Source organism: Neolamprologus brichardi, chromosome 3 (genome assembly GCF_056152115.1).
Source record: "Neolamprologus brichardi isolate AB-2024 chromosome 3, ASM5615211v1, whole genome shotgun sequence".
Lineage (NCBI taxonomy): Eukaryota > Metazoa > Chordata > Actinopteri > Cichliformes > Cichlidae > Neolamprologus > Neolamprologus brichardi.
The window spans coordinates 23,026,033-23,050,395 of record NC_142106.1 but is presented as its reverse complement, the minus strand read 5'-3'; the positions used below and the strand labels follow the sequence as shown (position 1 = coordinate 23,050,395).

Here is a 24,363-nt window from a genome sequence, read left to right as displayed (position 1 = left end):
AGATGATACCCAGCCCTAGTTTTTGTCCCACTTGTCAGCTTTATCCCCTAGTCAAGTCCATGTCTGTTATGTTTCCTTTTTTACTTTGAAAGTCTGTGTCCTATGTCAAATTTTTGAGTTTTGCTTCCCCGTTTATTAGGATCAGCTATGCCTCCCTCCCGTTTGCCATCCCTCGGACTGGACATCCTCCACAACATTCGCCTTCACCCCGTTCACCGCTCACCTGGTCAGCTTGGTGGAGGATGTGCAGCCTGGCCCGGCCTGAAGCTCTGTTAGCTGCCCGGCCAGCAGTTTGGTCATCAACTCTACCACCAGCTCCATTTTCACCTCAACAATTACTTCAGTCATTAGCTCAGTCTCCTGTTTAGTCACCCTCAGTTCAGTCACGCTCAGCTCAGTTGCCCTTAGTTCAGTCTCCTGTGTTGCTGCTAGCCAAGTTTCCTGTATTGCCGCTAGCTCAGCCATTAGCAGGGCCTGCACCTCAGCCATGTCTTTTGTCATCAGTCCAGTCTGCAGCTAAGCCTTTAGTTCAACTTCCTGTTCAGTCCATCACTCAGTCGCCCCTAGCTCAGTTACGTGCTCAGTCGCCTTTAGCTCAGCCACTCATTGGTTCAGCCGTCATCTTCAACTACTCATCTTAAGCAGGGAAAACACTTCATAAAAACATTTAATGGTTCTCCAAAGCTGGCCATGTTAGAGACAGTAACTCCCTCCAGGGCCTCCCCAGAGGCTGAGTGCCAACCACCAGCCGACTCTGGACCCCTGGAGGTTAAGACACCAGCGCCAACTACTTCACCTTCCACCTCCGTCCTCTGCTGGGTTTGTTGGTGAACACTTTCAGCTCCCTGAGGACTCCATCCCGCTGTTGCTACCTGAGCCAAACCAATTTGCTGCTCAGCTCCAGCCAGCGTAAGCAATACCAGAGGCTACCGGTTCTGTTCTGTGCTTGCCAGAGGTCCCTGCACCAGCTGGTTCTGCTCTGTATCTGCCAGAGGTCCCTGCAACTGCTGGTTCCTCTCTTTGTCTGCCTTAGGTCCCTGTACTTACTGGGTCTGCGTCTGTCTCCGCTGGAGGGTCGGAGGGTCCCATCCAGTCATCTGCCTCCGCTGGAGAGTCCGAGGGATAACCTCAGCTGTCTTCTGCATCCGCTGGAAGGTCTCAGGAACCACTCCAGCCATCGCCCTCGCCTGCTACGCCACCTCGTCTGGTCCAGCCTTGTCTGGTCCAGTGGTTGCGACACTGTCTTCCAATCCAGCCTCTTCTGGTCCTGTGGTTGCTACACTGCTGTTTGATCCATGTCAAGCACCTCAACATGGCCTCTGGCTGGATTTCATTGCTGTTGAGGGCAACTCCTGAAACGAGGTCATTACTGCCATTGCCTTCTGCACGGCCGGCCTCCGGACCAGCTTTTCACACAGTGGGCATCCTGAGCTGAACCTTTTTGGACTATTGTGCTCATGGCCTACGGGTCAACCCTTGAACCATCAGTGAACTGTTCCCTGAGCTCCTGCGTTTCTCATGGACTTTCTGTTTTCGCCTTTTGGGTCCTCAGTTATTCCTCTACACAGCTCACTCCGCTAGCCGTGAGAAGTTGTTGAAATACAGCAGGAGCAAAATAATCACGTAGAGTGCAATGATCGCAAAAACAGCAATGAGGATTATCTATATGAACAATTTGTCCAAACATCCACGTCTGCACCTGAAAGTTATCCATTTCTACGAATAAAATGTAAACATGATTGGATTTATTATAATGTGTAAAGTATCAGTGTATTAAGAAGAGAAACTGCTCTTACCTACAATATTCTTCTACAGGATGTTCAGCTTGTTGGCTCTGGAGTTGACCAAAGGGTGCTTCATTGTGAGCTTTCTAAGGAGCTTGGAAGGAAAAGCGCCTGGATTTCATTAAGTTGCTTGCTGATGTTTCACCTCTCTACCAAGAAGCTTCTTTAGTTCTAAGGTCAAACTTATTGCTTATTGCACTGTAGAGGCTGGTGAGAAACAGTATTTCGTTTCAGGCTGGGTAACACCATACGAAATGACAATAAACTTCTTGAGTCTTGAAATGGTGGAGAATCCCAGATTTAAGTCCTAAAGGAGTGACCCCCAGGGGGTCTACGATGACCTAAACTAGGATGACCTGAATTACTGAGAACCTTCACAGATTTATTGTGAACAACACTTCACATTTGCATTTCCACTAATTGGAGCACAAATAATTTTTAATATCTACAGCATCAGTTAAAACCAATAAATCTGAGAAGTCAAACGCATAAAGAATAAACAATAAAACACACCTGCTATGGTCGATGTTCTTTTTCTGTTGTTTTTGTTTTGTTTTGTTTTGTTTTTTGTTTTTTGTTTTTTTTTGGGGGGGGGGATCAATTTCTAAAAACACACTGCATACAGAAAAAAGTAAAAAAAAATTACCTTAATATCTTTCAATAATTGATTAAGATTTCTTTTCTATGGGTTGATTTAGGAAATGGGATGGGGGAAAAAAATGAAAATATTAGACATTCCATTGCCAAAACTGGATTGAAAAAAACTGAATAATTAGTTATTTAGATAGAAGAAACTGTAATTGGGCTTACCATTGAACACATCACAATGTTGTTAATTGTAATCAGGTATAATTTGTGAGGACTTTTATTTGTGTTAATTCAGCTAATGTTATTAATGACATCTGCATATCATGCCTATATAAAATGTGAGTTATTTGGAATTACAGCTTGGAAATGAAATCCATGACTAATGATTGTAGAACAAAGACACATCATTTTCAAATTGAACAGAAAAATCTTTATTGATTTTATTTTTCTCCGTTTGGCATTTGTTATAAACAACGTATGTATGTCAATATTTGTCTTTTTTTAAACAACTATTATTTTAGAGGTAAAAAAATAAAAACAATACTTAAACTTAACAAAAAAACTTGCATGATCAAAGTGAGTAAACTGTAAGAACAAAAACAAAAAAAAACAGAGCGACTGTGTAAAATCAGTAACAAAACAACTCACATGATCACAAAGGTCTTGAAAATTTAGTATAATTCAAAAATTGAAACCAAAGAACTCTGAGATCAACAGGATCTAACATTCACATTCTCACTCTGGACATGACCTCCTTGTGTTGTCATTGTGTTCTCATTCCTTCCTCTGTTGTATCTCCTGATCTCAAATCGTTTTTTTCTTTAACCGTGGTCTCCATCTGTGGTCCCTGTTCCTTTATGTCTGTGTCCTCTGTGCTGAGTGCTTTGTCTTTATCTGTAGTCGTTGTATGTTGCCCATTTTCATCTTCAGCTATGTCAATTGTGCTCAATCCTTTGTTCTTTTCCTTATTTTTTCTTGTAACTTCCCTGAGTCTTTGTATGACTTTTTGTCTTTTGTTGGTATCTTTAGGTGCCTCTTTAGTCTTGTGACTTCTGAGCATCTTTGGACTTAACAACTGTCTTGCAGTCAGGCTCTTTGGTCTTTTTCTTTCTTGCTTGTTGCCCTTTTGCTTTGTTTCTTTTCTTTCATCACACTTCGCCAAAGAGCTTTTCTTCATTAGAGACCTTTTCCTCTTTTTTGGGTGTGCCACTGGAGACTCATAGCTAGTCCCAGGGCCATCTTCTTTTACTCTAACTGTGTCTTTGTTTTCAGTTGTTCCTTCTGCTCTCAAATCATTTTTTTCTTTACCCATGGTCTCCATCTGTGGTCCCTGTTCCTTTATGTCTTTGTCCTCTGTTCTCAGTGCTTTGTCTTTGTCTGTAGTTTCTATCTCTGTTCTCATTCCTTCCTCTGTTGTTCCTTCTGATCTCAAATCATTTTTTTCTTTACCCATGGTCTCCATCTGTGGTCCCTGTTCCTTTATGTCTTTGTCCTCTGTTCTCAGTGCTTTGTCTTTGTCTGTAGTTTCTATCTCTGTTCTCATTCCTTCCTCTGTTGTTCCTTCTGCTCTCAAATCATTTTTTTCTTTACCCATGGTCTCCATCTGTGGTCCCTGTTCCTTTATGTCTTTGTCCTCTGTTCTCAGTGCTTTGTCTTTGTCTGTAGTTTCTATCTCTGTTCTCATTCCTTCCTCTGTTGTTCCTTCTGCTCTCAAATCATTTTTTTCTTTACCCATGGTCTCCATCTGTGGTCCCTGTTCCTTTATGTCTTTGTCCTCTGTTCTCAGTGCTTTGTCTTTATCTGTAGTTTCTATCTCTGTTCTCATTCCTTCCTCTGTTGTATCTCCTGATCTCAAATCATTTTTTTCTTTAACCGTGGTCTCCATCTGTGGTCCCTGTTCCTTTATGTCTGTGTCCTCTGTGCTGAGTGCTTTGTCTTTATCTGTAGTCGCTGTATGTTGCCCATTTTCATCTTCAGCTATGTCAATTGTGCTCAGTCCTTTGTTCTTTTTCTTATTTTTTCTTGTAACTTCTCTGAGTCTTTGTATGACTTTTTGTCTTTTGTTGGTATCTTTAGGTGCCTCTTTAGTCTTGTGACTTCTGAGCATCTTTGGACTTAACAACTGTCTTGCAGTCAGGCTCTTTGGTCTTTTTCTTTCTTGCTTGTTGCCCTTTTGCTTTGTTTCTTTGCTTTCATCACACTTCGCCAAAGAGCTTTTCTTCATTAGAGACCTTTTCCTCTTTTTTGGGTGTGCCACTGGAGACTCATAGCTAGTCCCAGGGCCATCTTCTTTTACTCTAACTGTGTCTTTGTTTTCAGTTGTTCCTTCTGCTCTCAAATCATTTTTTTCTTTACCCATGGTCTCCATCTGTGGTCCCTGTTCCTTTATGTCTGTGTCCTCTGTTCTCAGTGCTTTGTCTTTATCTGTAGTCACTGTGTGTTGCCCATTTTCATCTTCAGCTATGTCATTTGTGCTCAATCCTTTCTGTTTTTCTGTAGTCTCTGTCTGTGTTGTCATTCCTTCCTCTGTTGTAACTCCTGCTCTCAAATCGTTTTTTTCTTTACCCATGGTCTCCATCTGTGGTCCCTGTTCCTTTATGTCTTTGTCCTCTGTTCTCAGTGCTTTGTCTTTATCTGTAGTCTCTGTCTGTGTTGTCATTCCTTCCTCTGTTGTTCCTTCTGATCTCAAATTGCATTTTCCCTCGGTTGTTGTCTTTGTCTGTGGTCCATGTTTATCTCTGCCTATGTCCTCTGTGCTCATTCCTTTTATTTTTTTTGTAGTTTTTCTCACTAGTCCACTGGAAACTTCTTGGTCTATGTCAGTTGTGTTCAACAAGGGACCATTTTCATCTTCAGCTTTGTCTTCTTCATTATCTGTAGTTACTGTTTGCATACTGCTTTCATTTGCACTCAAACTTTCTGGCCTCAAGGCTTCATTGTCTTCATCTATTGTCTCTGTCTGTGTTTGGTTCACACCCTCAGTTGCTTCCTTTGGTCTAACAACTTTTTGTATTTGTGTTTGGATTGCAATTCTTTCTGACATAATTTTAGGAGATTCCCAACATTTATTCTTGTTTTTAAGAAATTGAGTACGACTATAGAAATGTCCTGTGTCCTTTGTGGCTTTTCCTTTTCCTTTAGCATTATCTTTACCTTTGGTGGTTCCCAATGCACCTGCTGCTGTAAGGTCAATGTGTTCACAGTTATCATCATAATCTTCACCTTCACTACTCTCTGTAGTCACCATCTCTGACATATCTTCATCACCTGTTGTGTCTTCTTGTACCCTCACTTTTGCTCTTGCCCTGCCACTCTGTTTATGTGGGTGTTTTCCAGATGTGTTTCCTGCTGCCGGGTCAATGATTTTCCTGACTTCATTGTTACTTTCATCTTTGCTGCTGTCTGTGTCAATGGTGTTTGCGTGCTGTTTGGTCTTCTTTTTCACAATTTCTTCTCTTGTGGCATTTTGACTAGACTTTCTTTTCTTCGGTCCAGCATATCTTCTCTGCAACACATCTTTATTGTCTTCTGAGGTTGTAGATTCCTCAGAGTCTCTGGTTCTATTGTTCACAGCAAGTGCCTTTGCAGCATTGTTGCGGCACTTGAAGGCTTCGTCAAAGTTTAAATCTGCCTCATAAAACCTTGCTGCAGTTGCATCAGAATGGCACATCATCCGGTGGACTTGTACCTTGCTTTGGGTTCCCAAGAATCTCCCACTCTACAAATGTAAACATTAAATAATGTTATTAATTGCACTAACTTTTGACATTTTCAAGATTTGCAGAGCTAAGGACAGAACCACAAAAAGAAGTACAACAGAAGACAATATAAAGAAAAAGAAATGTCCTTCCAACATTAAAACACTGGGAGTAGAACCAGGAAGGGTGACTGTTTTATATCATCCCTCTAAGAGGATAGGAAGGTAAAAACACTGAATCACCATAAAGTGGAAACTACTCACAAAAGTGCTGATGCTGCTCCTAATCATAGAGAAGGTTGGTTTTCCTGGGATACCAAACTTCCTCCATGCATCTTGAAATGATGTCAGCATCTTAGAATAAGGCCCTCCATTGGTGTTGGCAAAAATCAATTGTGATGATACACCAGGGTATCTGTGGCGGTGGTACACAAAGCGGTGAAACCATATGTATTCGTCTTTCGTTAGGGGAACAAGTGCATGGCCAAATGTTTCTTTGGTCTTGTGCTCTTTTACCTGTAAAAGAATCAGCAACTAAATTACATTGCACACAGTCATTGATGTCGCTGGTAAGAAAACATCTTTAATCAGGGAGAGAAATAATTTCTTAATGACTTTACTCTGATTATCCGCCGGCCATCACCATCCGCTTCAGCAGTGCCAACTTCCTCAACTGTCATATTTGATATGACGGCTCTTCTGTGTCCAGTTGTGCAGATGACAAATCCAGCCAGAAGACCATAGAACCAGTCTAGGTTCTCAGTTGTGGGATTTTTCTCAAGCTCGACTATTAAGTAACATAGAGGTTGCACGGTAAGACACAAGGGATAGTTGAGCATATCCCTTATATTGCTATATACTCCCCCTAATATAATCCTATATAAACATCACAAATGCTACTGTTTGTATATGTATTATATATTTGAACAAAAATCAAAAGTCCAACAAGTGATTATAAATGAGCAGTCTGTTATAATTGAAAGCAAAAAGTTCTGTCATATATTTCTGTAAATCTGAGATTCTGAACTATATATACATACAGATTACAGCTGGTAAGTAAATATTATAAAAGAATTCTCATTAGCAGAGATATTATTGGGGTTATTAGAGTTGTCCTTATGGAGAAATGAACTAAACACTTACCAAGTGCTTCAGGGATGTGTGTGGTGGCCTTCTTGAGAAAATCAGTGATGTGGACAGGATCTACAAGCATTTCTAAAAGACACAGAATGTTTTTATGTTCCTGTAGCTCCAGTCATGCTCATTCATGCTGCACGCAATGATGTAAATATAAAACAGGTTGTAGTTTAGACCTAATTTTTTTCAAAAAATTATTTTGTAAGAAAGAAGAACTGGCAATCAGTGCTCACAGTATATGAAAATGAATTGGATTGCCATTTTGAACTTAAATCTTACTTTCCAATCCAGAATACTAACCCTTTCAATTTATTTATCCTACTTCCTAAACTTTCCATGTTTACCAAGCTTAGTACTGAATATAACACATTCATGTTAAAAAAGGAAATATCAATATCCTAAATTTTGATAGTCTCATTTCCTTGACCATTTTAGTCTTTGTGTTTTTTGACTGTATAGTTCATTTTATCATTAGGTATCTTTAATTTGATTACTAGTTTGCTTATTGTTTAGATATTTTATGTTTTTTCTTTCTGCATTTGTATGTTTAGTTATGTGTTCCCACTGGTTAGTTGCTGGTCACGTCTCCTGTTTTTGGTGCCAATTTTCTGTTGTTTAGTTGAACTTTTACCCCTCACTTTCAACCTACCACAGATGTAGACAATTTTGTTGTCTACATCTGTGGTAGGTTCCCCCTGCTTTCTTTCCTTCCTCCTGACCTTTGTATACAAATAAGTATCCATGGTGTGCCTCTGTTTCCTTGTGGTGACAGACTGTTTTCCCATGTAGAAAGTAGATAAAAAGAAAGTAAACAGAAACTAGAAAATGAAGCCTAACAACTCTGCATTTCCTAGTTTCTGTTTACTTTCTATTTTGTACATTGTATACAGTGGTACTTCTGAAATATCATTGTTTGTCCGCTATATGATATGTTGAAGTGAAATTGCTGATCCGAGCAACCAATGATTCATAAAGAAAAACCATGAAAATTATCAGGGCTGCACAAACTTTTGCATGCCACTGTGTATATACAGCAGAGAAAATATATACTTGTATACAATTTATACTTTAGATTATAACATTTTGAGTCCTCCTTCCTCACTAAATCACAGTAATGACATTATGACATTTATATACAGATGTATTTATTACACATGCTAGGTAACGACAGTGATGAATAAGTAGTAAAGTTGGATCTTACGTGATTTTTTGATCCGGATGTCTTGCCTGTGGGTTTGTAACTCCCTTCTGCTCTTCTTCATCTCCGACTGAAGTGCAAATAAAGTCCCCTTTAAATCCTTACGGGAGGCTCTGACCTCTGGCAGTTGTGCATCAATCAGAAATTTCAAGAACGCCCTCACATTTCCAATCCGAATCCTTTTGGTTGTCACGGCATGTTTATTCAGATAAGTTGTCCATCTAAAAAAGGCACAAACAAACACAAATCAGTAATCACTTTAGTATTATTGAGATTACTGGACTAAAATATCACAGATATTTGTAAAAATGTACTCAGTCAGTCTTTCTCTGTTGTCCATAAATGCAAACGTCATTGCAGGGACTTGATTGTGAGACATGAAATATGCCCAGGCACGGACATGATGGACCCGTTGTTTGGCATTTTCAACGTCCCTTTTACTTGTTCCACAAATGTGCTGAAACCAAGCATTCAGGACTTTCTCTGTTTAAAATAAAGTGTAGTAACAACATAGCAATTAGAAGTGTCATGACAAACTGATGATGTACAGAAAACATTCTTCTAATTGAATTGGTTGACAATGATATTAGCAAGATATTGCTAATTAGCAGGATTTAACTTCCTCGATAGAATTCAATTAAATTCCATTCAAGTCACAACAACATTTGCCTCAAGGCACTTTATACTTTAAGATAGAGCCTACAATAATAAATAGAACAACCAGTTATCCAAATTCACATTACACTACACAACAAAAAACACTTTTGCTAAATAATTCATACCAAATTTAGGAAGCCGGGCTGTTGGGTCAGGTTTATGTCTTTCAAATTTCTGGCGCTTTGGGGGGTTGAGGGGTTTGAGGCCCAGTTTATCCTTAGTGGATTTCAGTCTTTTCAGTTTACTTTTCAGTTGTTGTAGTTTCAAATGCAGTTCTTTGCAGTTTTTGCAAGTCTGATGTTGGACTTGAGCATCATCTGACTGATTGACAGGGGAATGGACTGAGCTTTCTTCTCTAATCTCTGCAGATTCTTCACTGCTATCACTGCTATCACTTCGCTCCTCTTGATCACTGCTTTCAGTCAGCTGCTCTATGTCCAGTGAGGTCACCATTGGAGGCTGTGGATTTGAACGTCTGAGAGCTTTGAGGGCTTTCAGATTAGCCAATCGTTTCGCTGTCCTCATTACTTTCTTCTGATCTGATTTCTGAAAGGGTATAAACAATAGAACAGCAATGTTTGAGAAAGTTAGTGAAACATGTCACATAAGAATGCATTCTAATTTAACAATAAAATGTAAGCTATACAAAACACTAACCTCAATCTCACAGTGGACATTTTCCAAGTGCTTGTCCAGTCTTATACGGCTTTTAGCTTTACATACTGGACAGTCCAGCCTGCCCCTGTAACTGCATATCACATCCAGTTTGACAAATGTAACTACAACTACCACTTTAAATTGTTGCATTTTTTTGTCATATACTGTATGACAGTGACTTACACTGTAGAGCAGTAATTTAGCAGTAAATGAAATTCTTCTTTGTTTACAACATGGTGGTATTTTTTTAAATGCTGCCCAACTGCAACATATGGAACAGAGCATATTGGGCATTCTGTCATCTGACGTGGCATTTTTCCTGTAGAGAAGAATACACATCAGAACAGCCTAATTAATTTTTTGCCCACAAGTCTTCAAATTTAGGAGTATACGTCCCAATACTTGAAAAATAAGAAGAGAAATATAAGTAAACCTTGATATATATAAAAAGCCTACCACTTTGAATTGGAATCAGGAGTTTGGTGGCATTTTGATGGCAGTGGGAAGGAAGAACTCCCTTTTAAATGGACGGTTTTTTAAGATTTGGAAGCATCGCAGATATGTGTTCTTAAAGAATTTCAAGGGTCAATGTCTCTATGTGCTGATTTCTGTATGCGTACTTATTTACTGTAGGGCTATGTTCCTTTTTTATTTGACAAAAATAATCTGCCTAGCAGGCAGATGAAGTCTAAAAAATGATACGCAGATTGTACGATTAAAATAAATTCAATGGGTGCTAACAGACAATTTCATAGGTCTTAATGTGTGGTGCTACAAGGTATAAAAGTATGAACAAAATAAAAACATTTTATTACTCACTTCTTTCTTGACTGTGACAATATTTCACCATTCGCATAGGAATTAGGATGGAAATATAAAAAAACGAAATAAGAATAATGGGAAACAGGGAAATTAAAATCTTTTAAACATTAGTGATTTATATTTAATAGTTGGAATTTTAGTATTTAAATGTCACAAAAGAGATTAGGGATTGGGATCTTACAGTTGGAAGGACTTAGTGAATTTTATCCCAACTTACCTCTATGCAATTCCACAATCTTCAACTGAAACACTAACAGCTCTGCATATAACCTACGGGGATCTTAGCATTCAGATCTTCCAACCCATCATGCCCTCTGCTTTGATCATGTGATTTCTTACCAATAGTGTATATCTGAACTTGGAATGGAGGATTACCCGTTTGGAATTTTACATGTAACTTAACTAACATAATTTGCATATCTTCCTTTGGGGATGTTGTTAGTGCGAATTATCACTCGTTTAAATGTATTTCTTATATTATAAAATGAGGTTCAATTTTGAACCTAGAATTCCTTTTTAGCATATATTGCATTTGTAATTTGGCAAAAAAAACCACCCAAAAAACAACAATTCCCCTCTCACTCGTAAGGGTGAGTCGGTCTGTCCTTCAAGCTCAGGTCTGCTATAAGAGGCCCGGGAGCTTGAGGGCCCTGTGCAGTATTCAATTCATTTCAGGTCAATTTTATTTATATCGTGCCAAATCACAACAACGGTCACCTCAAGGTGCTTTATATTGTAAGATAGACCCTAAAATAATACATACAAAAGATGATTGAGATACAAAAGTATCTTAGCTGTTCCTAGGACTGTGCCCTCTGTATTTCTCAAGCTTCTTGTGTTCCTTCTTCCTGATGTTGCTGTCATTCGGAAATGCTACGTCTAACACTACAGCCATCTTCTTCTGTGATTTCCACAGAAGAAAGAAAACAGTAGTAGTCCAGTCGGTTATCCATCAACATTTTTTCTGTCTGCATCTAGAAGTCCCACAAGATTTTAGTTCAGTCATTCTCCACGACCCTAGTGTGCGTCTCCCATTTTGACTTCCAGGGCATATTGGCACAGATGTTTCTGTGTACTATTCCAGCCACTTGGTTATGGTATTCCATGTATGCCCTACTTGCTAGCATCTTGCACCCTGCTGTTATGTGCTGGATTGTCTCAGGGGCATCTTTACACAGACTTCACATGGGGTTTTGTCTGGTGTGATAGACCCCAGCCTCTATGGATCGTGTCTCAGAGCTTGTGCCTGTGCTGCCATGATTAGGGTTTTGTTAGCAGCTGGATAGCGTATGTATGTATATGATTAATTTGTAGTTGACTTTGACTCTGATACTTTGGGTGTCAGTAGGACTACCAAGACTCTGTATAAGTAAGTATATCATTTTATCTACTTTATTTAGACTTACCCACAACACTGGTCATAATTGTTGTATTGTTCATAATGTTTGCACTCCGTGCTGATTGTCCCTTGGTTGAGACCATGCCTGGATCTAAACCTAGTCAAGCTGGTCATGTCAGTACAGACCACAAGTGTCATGGAGGAGTTTGCTGATGTATTCAAGGGCATATTCCCCGGAGAATTCTCTTCTTTGTTTTTGGCCCACTTTGCACCAGAAAGAGGAAACCAGCGGCTGAACAACAGCAGCACTATTAAGCTTGATAAGCTGTTGTTAGAATTGTTTTAATATTCCTTTCTAGACCAGGATCTTTTTCTACGTAGCTGACGGCTGGTAACTGTGCAGGGGCGGATCTAGCAAAGTTTAGCCAGGGGGGCCGATAGGGCATGAACAGGGAAAAGGGGCACAAAGACATACTTTTCTTTCTTATTCTCATTTAAAATATCTAGCTTTTAATTATTTAATAATTATATGAATCTTACACCCAAAGTTTTAATCTGATGTAAAATGTATAGAAGTCCATTACTGTATATAATAACTGTTAAGTCTAATATACCCTAGTAAGCTGTAGTACTTTTTCCTTTGGGAAAGTACCATCTGTGAATTCTGCAATTCTGTTGAAGAAAGATGTTGAATCTATTTAATTATTCTTGAAAAATAATTTATTTCTGTGAATTTTTTTCACCCTGCATCAAATTAAAGTTGATTACATTGATTAAGCATCATGAGGAAGAGGGTGGTTCCCTATTTTCTTTTGCTGGGAGTTTGCAACCCTATTAGTTAGGTTGCTTAATATTTCTGCTAAGTACTCTTTAAAATACCAGAATAGGAAGGATGGTGCAGGTTTAACTTTATTAGATTGATCAGTGTTGCTGAGCTATGAAATAGTTTGGGTGCAGTGTGTTTTTTTTTTGTTTTTTTTTAAACATACAGGTATAACAGAATCGCTTAAGTGTTGTTGTTGTTTTTTAACTTGAGTATGAACTTATACAAAAAGCAGCAAGATATTAAAAAAACATTTTTGTTGATTAAAAAACACACTATATCGGATTCATATCGGTATCGGCAGATATCCAAATGTATGATATCGGTATCGGTATCGGACATAAAAAAGTGGTATCGTGCCCTCTCTAGTTGTAAGTAAGCTATTAAGACTCGACTGTACACCGTGTTCGTGTTTTCCTCCAAAAACAATAAGTTCTGTTGGAGCAGCCTTTCAACGCCTCTCTCTGTCTCTCGCTAGCAAACTTGACCCAGACAACAAAGTAAAGCTAGTTTTCAGCTACGAGCCCGACACAGAACCCACCGTATTAGCCAGAGGTCCCTTTACTACGGTTCGGAGCCGCGAACCTTCAGTAACAGTAATAAATCACAGCAATAGTACATTCATGTAGTTGTAAACAGCATGATAATATATTAAGTAATCCAAAGTATTCAGAATACGTTACTCTCATTGAGTAACGTAACGGAATTCGTTACAGAATACATTTTGGGGCATGTATTCTGTAATCTGTAGTGGAATACATTTTAAAAGTAACCTTCCCAACACTGGTCTCAATCCAGAGAAATGTGTCATAGGTGCCACAGAAGTGAGTTACTTTGGACACAAACTCACCCGGGAGGGCATCCAGCCAGACCCAAAGAAACTACAGGCCATCAAGGACATGCCGCCTCCTGAGAATAATAATAATAATAATAATGGATTGCATTTATATAGCGCTTTTTGGGACCCCTCAAAGCGCTTTACAATTCCACTATTCATTCACTCTCACATTCACACACTGGTGGAGGCAGCTACAGCTGTAGCCACAGCTGCCCTGGGGCAGACTGACAGAGGCGAGGCTGCCATATCGCGCCATCGGCCCCTCTGGCCAACACCAGTAGGCAGTAGGTGAAGTGTCTTGCCCAAGGACACAACGACTGAGACTGTCCGAGCCAGGGCTCGAACCGGCAACCTTCTGATTACAAGACGAACTGCCAACTCTTGAGCCACGATCGCCCAATTCAATAAGAATGAGCTCGAGACAATTCTTGGAATGGCAAACTACCTGTCCAGATTCGCACCACGACTATCAGAAGTACCGCTGCGTCAGCTGCTCAAGCAAGACTTGGAGTTCGTCTGGGATCAGAATCACAACAGAGTCTTCCAGCAAATGAAGGATCTCATAACCAGAGAAGCAGGCCCCATACTGGCATACTACGACATGACCAAGGAGCTACGCCTACAGGTAGATGCATCCAAGTAAGGTTTGGGAGCTGTGTTGATGCAGGACGGACACCCAATAGCATATTCTTCAAAGACACTGACCCCAACAGTGGTTAACTATGCACAGATCGAAAAAGAAGCGTTTCCACACCTACATATATGGCAGAAGAGTCATCGTCGAGTCGGACCACAAGCCATTGGAGCACATACTGAAGAAGCCAATCTCTGTAGCCCCTGCTCGTCTGCAGCGCATGCTGTTACAGCTGCAGAGATACGACATAGAGATTGTGCACCGGCCCGGAAAAGACATACCTGCAGATGATTCTGCTGTTCAATGTAAGAAAGACCAAAGAATTGACTGAAGACCAGGAAACTTGTGATCCCTGTTTCTATCCAAAGGGTGGAGCACTGTAAATATAAGTACACATTGAAAAAAACATGGATTGGGTAGAAAACACTACTGCACTCTAGAGGGCCCAAGTAATTTTTTGAGGTGGCTGAGGATTTTGTTGATGAGTTTGTTGTGGCCAGTACCATCCTCTTTGCTGTTGCATGCTGGGGCAGCAGGTTGAGGGTTGCAAATGCCAACTGGCTCAATAAACTGGTTCACAAGGCCAGTAATGTTGTGAGGATGGAGTCGGAGTCCCTCAGGCTGGTCTGGGTAAGGCACATGGTGTCCGAAACAAGCACAATGCTGGACAATGCCAGCCACTCCATGACGTGCTGGTCACAGGAGTACGCTCAGTGAAAGGCTGACAAATGCACCACTGAACGACACAAGAAATAATTCCTGCCTTTCGATATCTCTGTGCAACTTCCCCAACTAAAGCCCTGTACACACTGCCATAGTTATACAGCCTTATTATCTGCACATGCTCTACACAGAAAGGGAAATTTTACACCTTTACATTACCTCAATGTTAACTATATATATTTAATTTGTGCAGTATATTGGGGTTTTTATTATTACAACTATTTATACCTATTAGAGCTATTCTGTTATATTTAGTAACCGTATAGTATATTGTATTTATTTAATTTAGTTTGGTCAGTAACTGTTCCTACTGTCTTGGAGCAATTGTGAGAAGTGAGAAAGGAAAATCTTCTTTTAAAAGGACAAAACATCTGGCAGGACGGGGGAGGGACGGCCATTTGCCACGAATGGTTGGGGTGAGATTAATTCATTTATTTAGGTGTGTTTCTGTCAGGAATGCGTATTCTAAAGAAAATTCCCTTGCTGGTAGTGTAGCAAATTGTCATGGTCTGCGGTGGGTGGCTGGAATTTTCGTAAGCCTCCTGAACCTACCTGGGATCCGCCCCTGGACAGGGCCACCTCCTCCAGCTCCCGCACATCTGGAGCCAATTGCAGGCAATCAAGCCAGAGGGATTTAAGCCACACATTGATGTTCATTCACTGCCAGTTCGTCATCAACCCATGTTGGTAACAGGCCCTTATGCTTCAAGTTCTCTCTGTGATTATCTTGTTAACAAGACTTTCTTGTGCTGCAGTTGCTGGATTCACCTTGGCTCACGCTCTACCTCCGGACTCATGATACCAAGCAATCACTTGGAAAATCACTCTGTGCCTCACCTGCCTGCCCTCCTGCCATCACACTCCATCTGAAGACCCCAGATCTCGGGTCAGCCTTGCAACGCCACTAAGCTCCCCTGGATTCTCGTCACTCCCCTCTCAACACTCTGTGTCCCCTACTGCAACTAAGAATTGCTATACTTACAACCAGTGTTGGGTAAGTTACTTTAAAATAGTAACTTAGTCACATTACTAGTTACTTCTATCAAAAGTAACTCAGTTACTTCAAGTTACTTGTTACTTTCAAAGTAACTAGTTACTAGGGAAAGTAACTTTGGTTTTACTCAGAATTCTCTTGTTAATGTGTTGCTTCCACAACTTTGCCAGTCTTCTAGCTTGCTTACTTGCCACAAGTGCACTGTGCCACCAACCAATAGAAAGGAAAAGATAATGTGCCTATTTCCACGAGAGAAATCCCACGCCTGGACCGTCATTGACTGCTGCCATGATTCTAGCCTACGTCACAGCGTCATGTGTGCCTTTTACATCCAACACAAAAACTGCAGTCGTGGTGCTTTGATTGTACTCAGAACTCGGAAATTCTGCCTTCTGAATAGGAAGATGTAGGTAACACCAGACTGCAGATGAGCTGCATACAGGGCTGGACTGGGACAAAAAATCAGCCCGGGCATTTTGACTAGAGACTGGCCCACCATTATAGGAAAAATCATAAAGCCTTTGAATGAAAACAAACGCTGTTGTGACAGTGATGTACACTGTTTTGATGGTATATATGCATCAATCTATCAATCCTTTGTAAGATTCAGATTATTATTTTTTAAAAGCGAGACATTTTAAATGAGAATAAGAAAGAAAAGTATTTCTTTGTGCCCACCTCTCCCTGTTAAAGCCCTACCTGCCCCCCTGGCAAAACTTTGCTAGATCCGCACCTGCACAGTTACCAGGTGTTACTACTTAGAAAAGGATCCTGGAGTTATCTGTCTTTCAGAAACAGTTCATAACTTCCCTTCAACTCATTTATGTTACCAAAAAGGTAAACCTGTTTCTCCATCACCTGTTCAGCTCTGATGATTCAGTAAGGACGTCTCCTGATTTCATCTTCATGTTTCTCTCTCACCAGATAACCAAACCGATATCATGACCAGCAGCTTTTTTGCAGCTGTGGCTCCAGCAAACATCAGCTGATACTAGAAATTAATATTAAATAAATTCTAACAACAGCTGATCAAGCTTAAACGTGCTGCTGTTGTTTAACGTGACTGGTTTCCTCTTTCTGGCACAAAGTGGTCGATAAACAAACGAGAGCCGATCAGCTGATCATTGATCAGTTTTCATGATTGAAGTAGAAACGGGAAAGGGGGGGGGGGGGGAATGAAAGAAGAGGCAGCTGTGCAGTAAACACAGAATAACTCCAGCTTTGTGTCTTTTTCATTGTAGCTGAATTACGGGACAAACTGTGTTCCTTTTCACCTCAATAAGAAACGCGTAATATTTTCTCTGAAAACCAGACGGGACGATTGGCAACTCTAATAACTTATGAACAAAATAAAGTTCAACATCATTAACTTCATAGCACCCACCCAGCTGTATAGAAACTCCGTCATGCTAGCTAGTACGCAGTACGGAAAAAGTCAGAATAATGAAAATAAACTCCACCTAAACTTGGTTTATATCTGACCCAGATAGACTGCAGGTCATAACTTCTTACCTGAAGTTCAGTTCACACTTGGACCGGCGGCCGCCTCGGGTCTCTTTTCCTTCTGCATCCCCTTTCCCTCATCCACCTGCTGGCCTCCACCACTTGCTAATGTTACAGAATCTGTGGAAGCTCCACGATAGCCACCACACGAAGTAACGAGTAACGAGCCTATCTAAATCCCAGTAACGACTAACGCGTTCCTGATTTTGGCATAATAACTAGTTACCGTGCTCGTTACCACAATAATAACGTAGTTACTGTAACGCGTTACTTAATAACGCGTTAGTCCCAACACTGCTTACAACTTACCACTTCAGAGCTGCCTCCACTACCTCCCTAACTCCACTGTCTTCTCTCTTCAGTGTGACTGTTCCCTGCTCAGCTCCACTCTGCATCTCAGGCCCCATTCCCTCACCCTAGCCACGTTTCCCAGGCCACGCCACGTCAAACTCCACATCTTATTGTTTTTGTCCTTGCTACGTTTCTAGCACTTAAGCCTAATAAAATATTGTTACACCATCTGCTGTCTCTGCTCTGGGTTTCTGCGCCTGAGTCCAGTTCAGTACAGACCACTCGGTCCCGTGACACAAATACTGGTAGCTCCTCATACATAGTTTTAGTTTTAATTCAATATCCTCTCTTTTATAAAATAGATTTTTAAAACGTTTTTTAAATGTTATAAACAATTATTTTAAAATCCAAGTAAACATAAATCCTCTGAAGGTGCAGGCAATGCTGAACAATTTAAAACTTCAGTGTATTTATATTAAATGTAAATAAGGTGATTAAAATTTTTAAGGCAGTATATTTGCTGACAGTTGTTAACTATTTTAAAAAAACTGTCTCTTTCAAAAAATAAGTATATCTTTTGATAAAGAAATATATGCGTGAATATGTAGTTACACTAATGTGTATATGAATGTACTCACTGTTGAGCTTAACTCCCCTTCATGTCCAAAAGACAAATCTGTCTGTCTACAAAATAATGTTTGACTTGTTAAACAATTTGCAGACAGTATGTTCAAAACAAATTCATTATTGGTCTAATCTTAAATTCTTAAAGGTTAAGATGTATACTTCTAAATTTATGATATAATTATAAAATAATTAAAGAATTACTTTGAATGGTGGTAAAATGTGGTGTTTAAACTTTTAGTGATATGTTTTTAATTCTTAGAATAGCTATTACTTGGGATACAAGATTTAGAAGAATTAGGGAATAATATTTAAGGATTGGAAGAATTAGAGATTTGGATGGATGAATAATTGATTTATATTTCACTTATTTTTAAACAAATTTCTAAAAAATGGATTGAGCCCTTCAGCAAAGAAGAACTGTTGAAAAAGATGTTAGTGTTAAAGAATTTAAAGGGTCAATGTCTCTATGCGCTGATTTCTGTATGTGTCCTTATTTACTGTAGGGCTATGTTCCTTTTTGATTTGACACATATAATCTGCCTAGCAGGCAGATGAAGCCTAAAAACATTTTTCACTCAAAATGATACGCAGATAGTACGATTAAAATAAATTCAATGGGTGCTCACAGACAATTACATAGGTCTTAATGTGTGGTGCTACAAGGTATAAAAGTATGAACAAAATAAAAACATTTTGTTACTCACTTGTTTCTTGACTGTGACAATATGTCACCATTCACGTAGGAATTAAGAAAGGAAACCTAAAAAAAATGAAAAAAAAAAAAAAAAAAACGAAATAAGAATAATGGGAAACAGGGAAATTAAAATCTTTTAAACATTAGTGATTTATATTTAATAGTTGGAATTTTAGTATTTAAATGTTACAAAAGAGATTAGGGATTGGGATCTTACAGTTGGAAGGACTTAGTGAATTTTATCCCAACTTACCTCTATGCAATTCCACAATCTTCAACTGAAACACTAACAGCTCTGCATATAACCTACGGGGATCTTGGCATTCAGATCTTCCAACCCATCATGCCCTCTGCTTTGATCATGTGATTTCTTACCAATAGCGTATATCTGAACTTGGAATGGAGGATTACTCGTTTGGAATTTTACATGTAATGTAATTGACTTAATGAACATAATTTGCATATCTTCCTTTGGGAATGTTGTTAGTGCGAAGTATCACTCATTTGAATTTATTACTTATGTTATAAAACAGGTTTCAATTTTGAACCTAGAATTTCTTTTTAGCATAAATCACATTTGAAATTGGCAAAAAACAAAACAAAAACAAAACACAATTCCCCTCTCGCCCATAAGGGAGATCTATCCTACAAGCTCAAATCTGCTACCAGAGGCCTGGGAGCTTGAGGGCCATGCGCAGTATCTTAGCTGTTCCTAGGACTGTGCACTTCTGGACAGAGATCTCAGATGATGTTCCTGGGATCTGCTGGAGCCACTCGCCTAGCTTGAGAGTCAGCACACCTAGTGTTCCAATTACCACTAGGACCACTGTTACCTTCACCCACCATTCTTCTTGATCTCTTCTCTGAGACTTCTGTATTTCTCAAGTTTCTTTCTTCCTGATGTTGCTGTCATTCGGAAATGCTACGTTTATCACCACAGCTGTCTTCTTCTTTTATTCCATCACCACTATGTCTGGTTGGTAAGCCATCACCATTTTGTCCGTATACATCTGGAGGTCCCACAAGATTTTAGTTCGGTCATTCTCCACGACCCCAGTGGGAGTCTCCCAATTTGACCTTGGGACTTCCAGGCCGTATTCAGCACAGATGTTTCTGTATAGTTTTCCAGCCACTTGGTTATGGCGTTCCATGTATGCCCTGCCTGCTAGTAGGGGTGGGTTTTGATTATCGATTTATTGATTAAAATAAATTAAAATTAAAATGTTTGTGTGTGTGTGTGTGTGTGTGTGTGTGTGTGAACCGTTCGATACAGTGCTTTCGGTTCTGTACACATATGTATTGAACAATACAACATTTTTTTATTTATTTTATCAACTTTTCTTCTGACGATGCTGTCTGTGTTGAGCGCTCAGTGGATCTGCGTTCGACTACTCTGCCTAGGCAGCACTGTCGAGTGCAGATCCATTGAGCGCAGCGCAAGCTAGCAAGACAGAAGCTAAACTCGTTGCAACATGGCAACTGTCTCAACGCTACCCGAAATTGAACCTCCCCCACCCTCATTCAGATCTGGCGTTTGGAACTATCTTGGTCATCTGAAGCATGACCCTGATGGTAAACGCATCATGGACAAATTAAAACAGTATGTCGGATGTGCCACGCAATGCTCAATTTGTGGGAACTAGTGCGTTAGCGCAGTTAGCTCATTAACATCCAGCCCCAATCACGGGGCAATCCGCAGTAACTTGTTAACAGAGATTTGCCACGTTATGGCATTAATGTCATTTTAACGAGATTAACGCTGACAGCACTAGTAGGAACACAACGAATGTGACTGCACATTTACTCCGACATCATCCTAGTGCAAAGACAAGTGGAAGCAGACAAAAACAACAAGCATGCATGCTACAAACTTTACCCGAGTCATTTAGACAGCCGTTAGCACATGAATCTCCTTATGGGGACCTGATATGTTTAATATGCTTCTGAGAATATAGCCCAGAAGAAGGGTATAGTATAGCTTTTATTTTGGAAAGAGCCATTTCTGTGTAATAAACTCTCTTTTCCAAAGATCTATCTCAATCAGATAGATTTTTTGTTTGTTTGTTTCAGCAACATTAAATTTAAAAACTGTACTTTTGAGTTCAAATATATATATATATATATATATATATATATATATATATATATATATATATATATATGTATATATATATATATATATATATATATATATATATATATATATATATATGTGTATATATATATATATATATATATATATATATATATATATATAATTTTGAAAAATGAAAAAGGCATGAACATTTTTTTTGTATCAAAAAAATATCGAACTGTGTCACCAAGTCAATCTTTGCGGGGTGCCGTGGTTGGATGCATTATTGAGGGTGACGTATGCCATACTGGACTCCTTTTGTCATGTGGTCTGAGCAGAGTCATCAGCAGATACCTGTGATCCTGTGTATCTGCTGTGACACTGTAAATATAAGTACACATTGAAAATAAATTGGATTGGGTTACAAACACCTCTGCAGTATCGAGGGGCTAAGTCATATCTATTTTCTGAGATGGCTGAGGATTTTCTATGAGTCTGTTGTGGCCAGTGCCATCCTCTTCGCTGTTGCATGCTGGGGCAGCAGGTTGAGGGTTGCAGATGCCAACTCACTCAATAAGCTGATCCACAAGACCATTAATCATACACCAAGTCCATGAAACAATTAATTTCCAATGTGCACCTAAAAGTTCAGTTAGTGGTAAGAAAATGCACATAAATTACTCAAATAAATTTGATATATTATTGAATATATCTCTGTATAACAAAGACAAACAGTTTTTGCCTGCAAGGTTCTTCTGTAGGATATTCATCTTGTAGGCTCTTAAGTTGACCAAAGGGTGATTCATCGTGAGCAACACTTTGCAGCTGTATTAATCAAACAGATGTAGATCTAACACACTGGCACATATCTGACATTCTTACAGGAAGAACAACAGAAAGAACAAAAGACCCCAGTTTCCAAAGATAAGCTGCGTACAGAGGAAATAATCATTAGTATCTTGGAAGGATTAATAATTTATTTTCAATAAGTGGAATCTCTAGGGATTAGAGTGGAAACATTGAAAGAATTATTGATTTGTATTATAAAATTGGAAGCTCTCCAGGGATTGGGATAAAAAAAAACCCAGAAGAATTAGGAATTGGACTCTGGTATCCATTCCATCCATCCATCCATCTATCCATCTTCTTCCACTTTATACGGGGCCAGGTCGTAGGGGCAGCAGCCTAAGGATTGAAGCCCTCCCTCTCCCCAGCCACCTCCTCCAGCTTATCCGGGGAAACACCAAGGCATTCCCAGGCCAGCCGAGAGATATATAATCTCTCCAGTGTGTCCTGGGTCTGCCCCGGGGCCTCCTCCCAGTGGGACATGCCCAGAACTCCTCACCCAGGAGGCATCCTTGTCAGATGCCCGAACCACCCCAGCTGGCTCCTTTCGATGTATCGAAAGATGGCTGAACTCCTCACCCTATCTCTAAGGGAGAGGCCAGCCACCCTTTGGAGGAAGCTCATTTCCGCCACTTGTATCCGAGATCTCGTTCTTTCGGTCACTACCCACAGCTCGTGGCCATAGGTGAGGGTAGGGACGTAGATCGACCGGTAAATTGAGAGCTTCGCTTTTACACTCAGCTCCCTCTTCACCACGATGGACTCATGCAGCGTTCGCATCAGTGCAGCCACAACATCAATCCGCCTGTCGATCTCCGGCTCCCTTCTCTTATCACTCGCAAACAAGACCCCGAGATACTTGAACTCCTCCACTCATCCCCGACCCGGGAAGGGGAACTCCACCCTTTTCCAGCTGAGAACCATGGCCTCAGATTTGTGGACAAAGTGGACAGTGAAGGGGCCTCTCTAATGTGCTGGGGCAGATTGTTCCAAAGATTAGGAGCAGCAATAGAGAAGGCCCTGTCCCCTGTGAGCTCTCTCTTTGACCTGGGCACCTCCAGGAGCAGCTTGTCAGTTGACCTGAGAAACCTGGGGGGTGAGTGAGGATGAAGAAGCTCAGAGAGGTAAGGTGGGGCAAGACTATTTAAACATTAAAAAATGAACATTAGAATTTTAAAATGAATTCTAAAATATACAGGCTGGAGTGAAGCGAGGATGGGAGTTATGTTCTCTTTTACGAGTTCTGGTTAAAAGTCGTGCAGCAGAATTTTGTACCAGCTGCAGATGAGAGAGAAGACTAACTTCTGACTAACTGACTAACTCAAAAATACAATGCATTAAGGTAATCTTAACAAGATGAAATAAAAGCATGGATTACTGTTTCAAAATGCGACCCGGATAAAATAGGTCTTACCTTTGCCAATCGCCTTAGGTGATGAAAACTGGACTTGACTGTAGCACTAATTTGAGTGTCCAACTTAAAATCACTGTCCATCTTAAAACCCATGTTAGGAACAACAGGTTTAAAATGCCAGGGGTCCCAAGTCAATAGCGGATCAATCACAAGGTCTGCTAGGACCAAACACAATCACTTCAGCTTTGCTTGAAATACATCTTAAGAAATTTAGGGACATCCAAGATTTAATGTCTTCTAGACATGCTAAACGTTGCTAAACAGAGAAGGCATCTTTCTGCTTGAGGGGCAGATAAATCTGACAGTCATCAGCCTAATAGTGGAAGGATATGCCATGCCTTCTGAGAATAATTCCCAGGGGATGTAAATATAATTTCTTTAAAAAAAGCAGACCCTAAAATTGAGCCCTGCGGGACCCCAAAATGAAGAGAAGCAGAAAAGGACTCGTGCCTTCCAAAGTTAACCCTAAAAGTTTTTTTTCAGAAAGATAAGACCTAAAACAATTCAAAGCAGTACCACGAATACCTGCAAAATGGTGTAAGCAAGACAGTAAAATATTGTGGTCTACAGTGTCAAAGGAAGCCTTTAGGTCAAGGAGGTCAAGAACAACATAATTGCCAGAATCACAGGTTTTATGTCTAAAATCTTAGGATTTTCTCTAAGATTTTAGACATAAAAGACAACTTGGAGATAGGCCTGTTGTTAGCCAACATAGTGTGGTCCAGGGCAGGTTTCTTAAACAGGGGTTGTACCACTGCATGCTTGAAATTAGCAGGGACTACACCAGATATTAAACTGCTGTTTAAAGCTGCTGTTTATAACTGCTGTTTCTATGCTAGGAAACGTCTCCTTAAAAAGTCATAGTAGGACAGGATTATTTGGAGAACCAGAGGGCCTCAGGTGGTCAACTACATCCCCTACAAAAGAGTCACAGGTTCGAACTGGTTAAAAACAGCAGAGCAAGGGATTAAAACAGAGGGGTCAGACTCAGGAGAAGAAATGAGAGCCTGCGTGGCTGCAACT

General features: G+C 40.0%; 1 protein-coding gene and 1 pseudogene across 1 annotated transcript; both read right to left on the bottom strand.

Moving 5' to 3' along the window:
• Window positions 1–1,809: 1,809 nt before the first annotated feature.
• LOC148103935 (uncharacterized) lies at window positions 1,810–19,047 on the bottom strand. The gene is made up of 11 exons (XM_087838238.1): window positions 19,017–19,047; window positions 9,902–10,037; window positions 9,719–9,809; window positions 9,187–9,607; window positions 8,719–8,887; window positions 8,408–8,625; window positions 7,213–7,284; window positions 6,690–6,856; window positions 6,334–6,585; window positions 4,246–6,090; window positions 1,810–1,878 (listed from the first exon to the last, which is right to left on the bottom strand). Exons 1-11 carry the CDS (start codon window positions 19,045–19,047, stop codon window positions 1,810–1,812), a joined length of 3,471 nt encoding a protein of 1,156 aa, XP_087694364.1.
• Window positions 19,048–19,292: 245 nt separating this feature from the next.
• LOC148103934 (uncharacterized) lies at window positions 19,293–20,175 on the bottom strand (annotated as a pseudogene).
• Window positions 20,176–24,363: the final 4,188 nt, after the last annotated feature.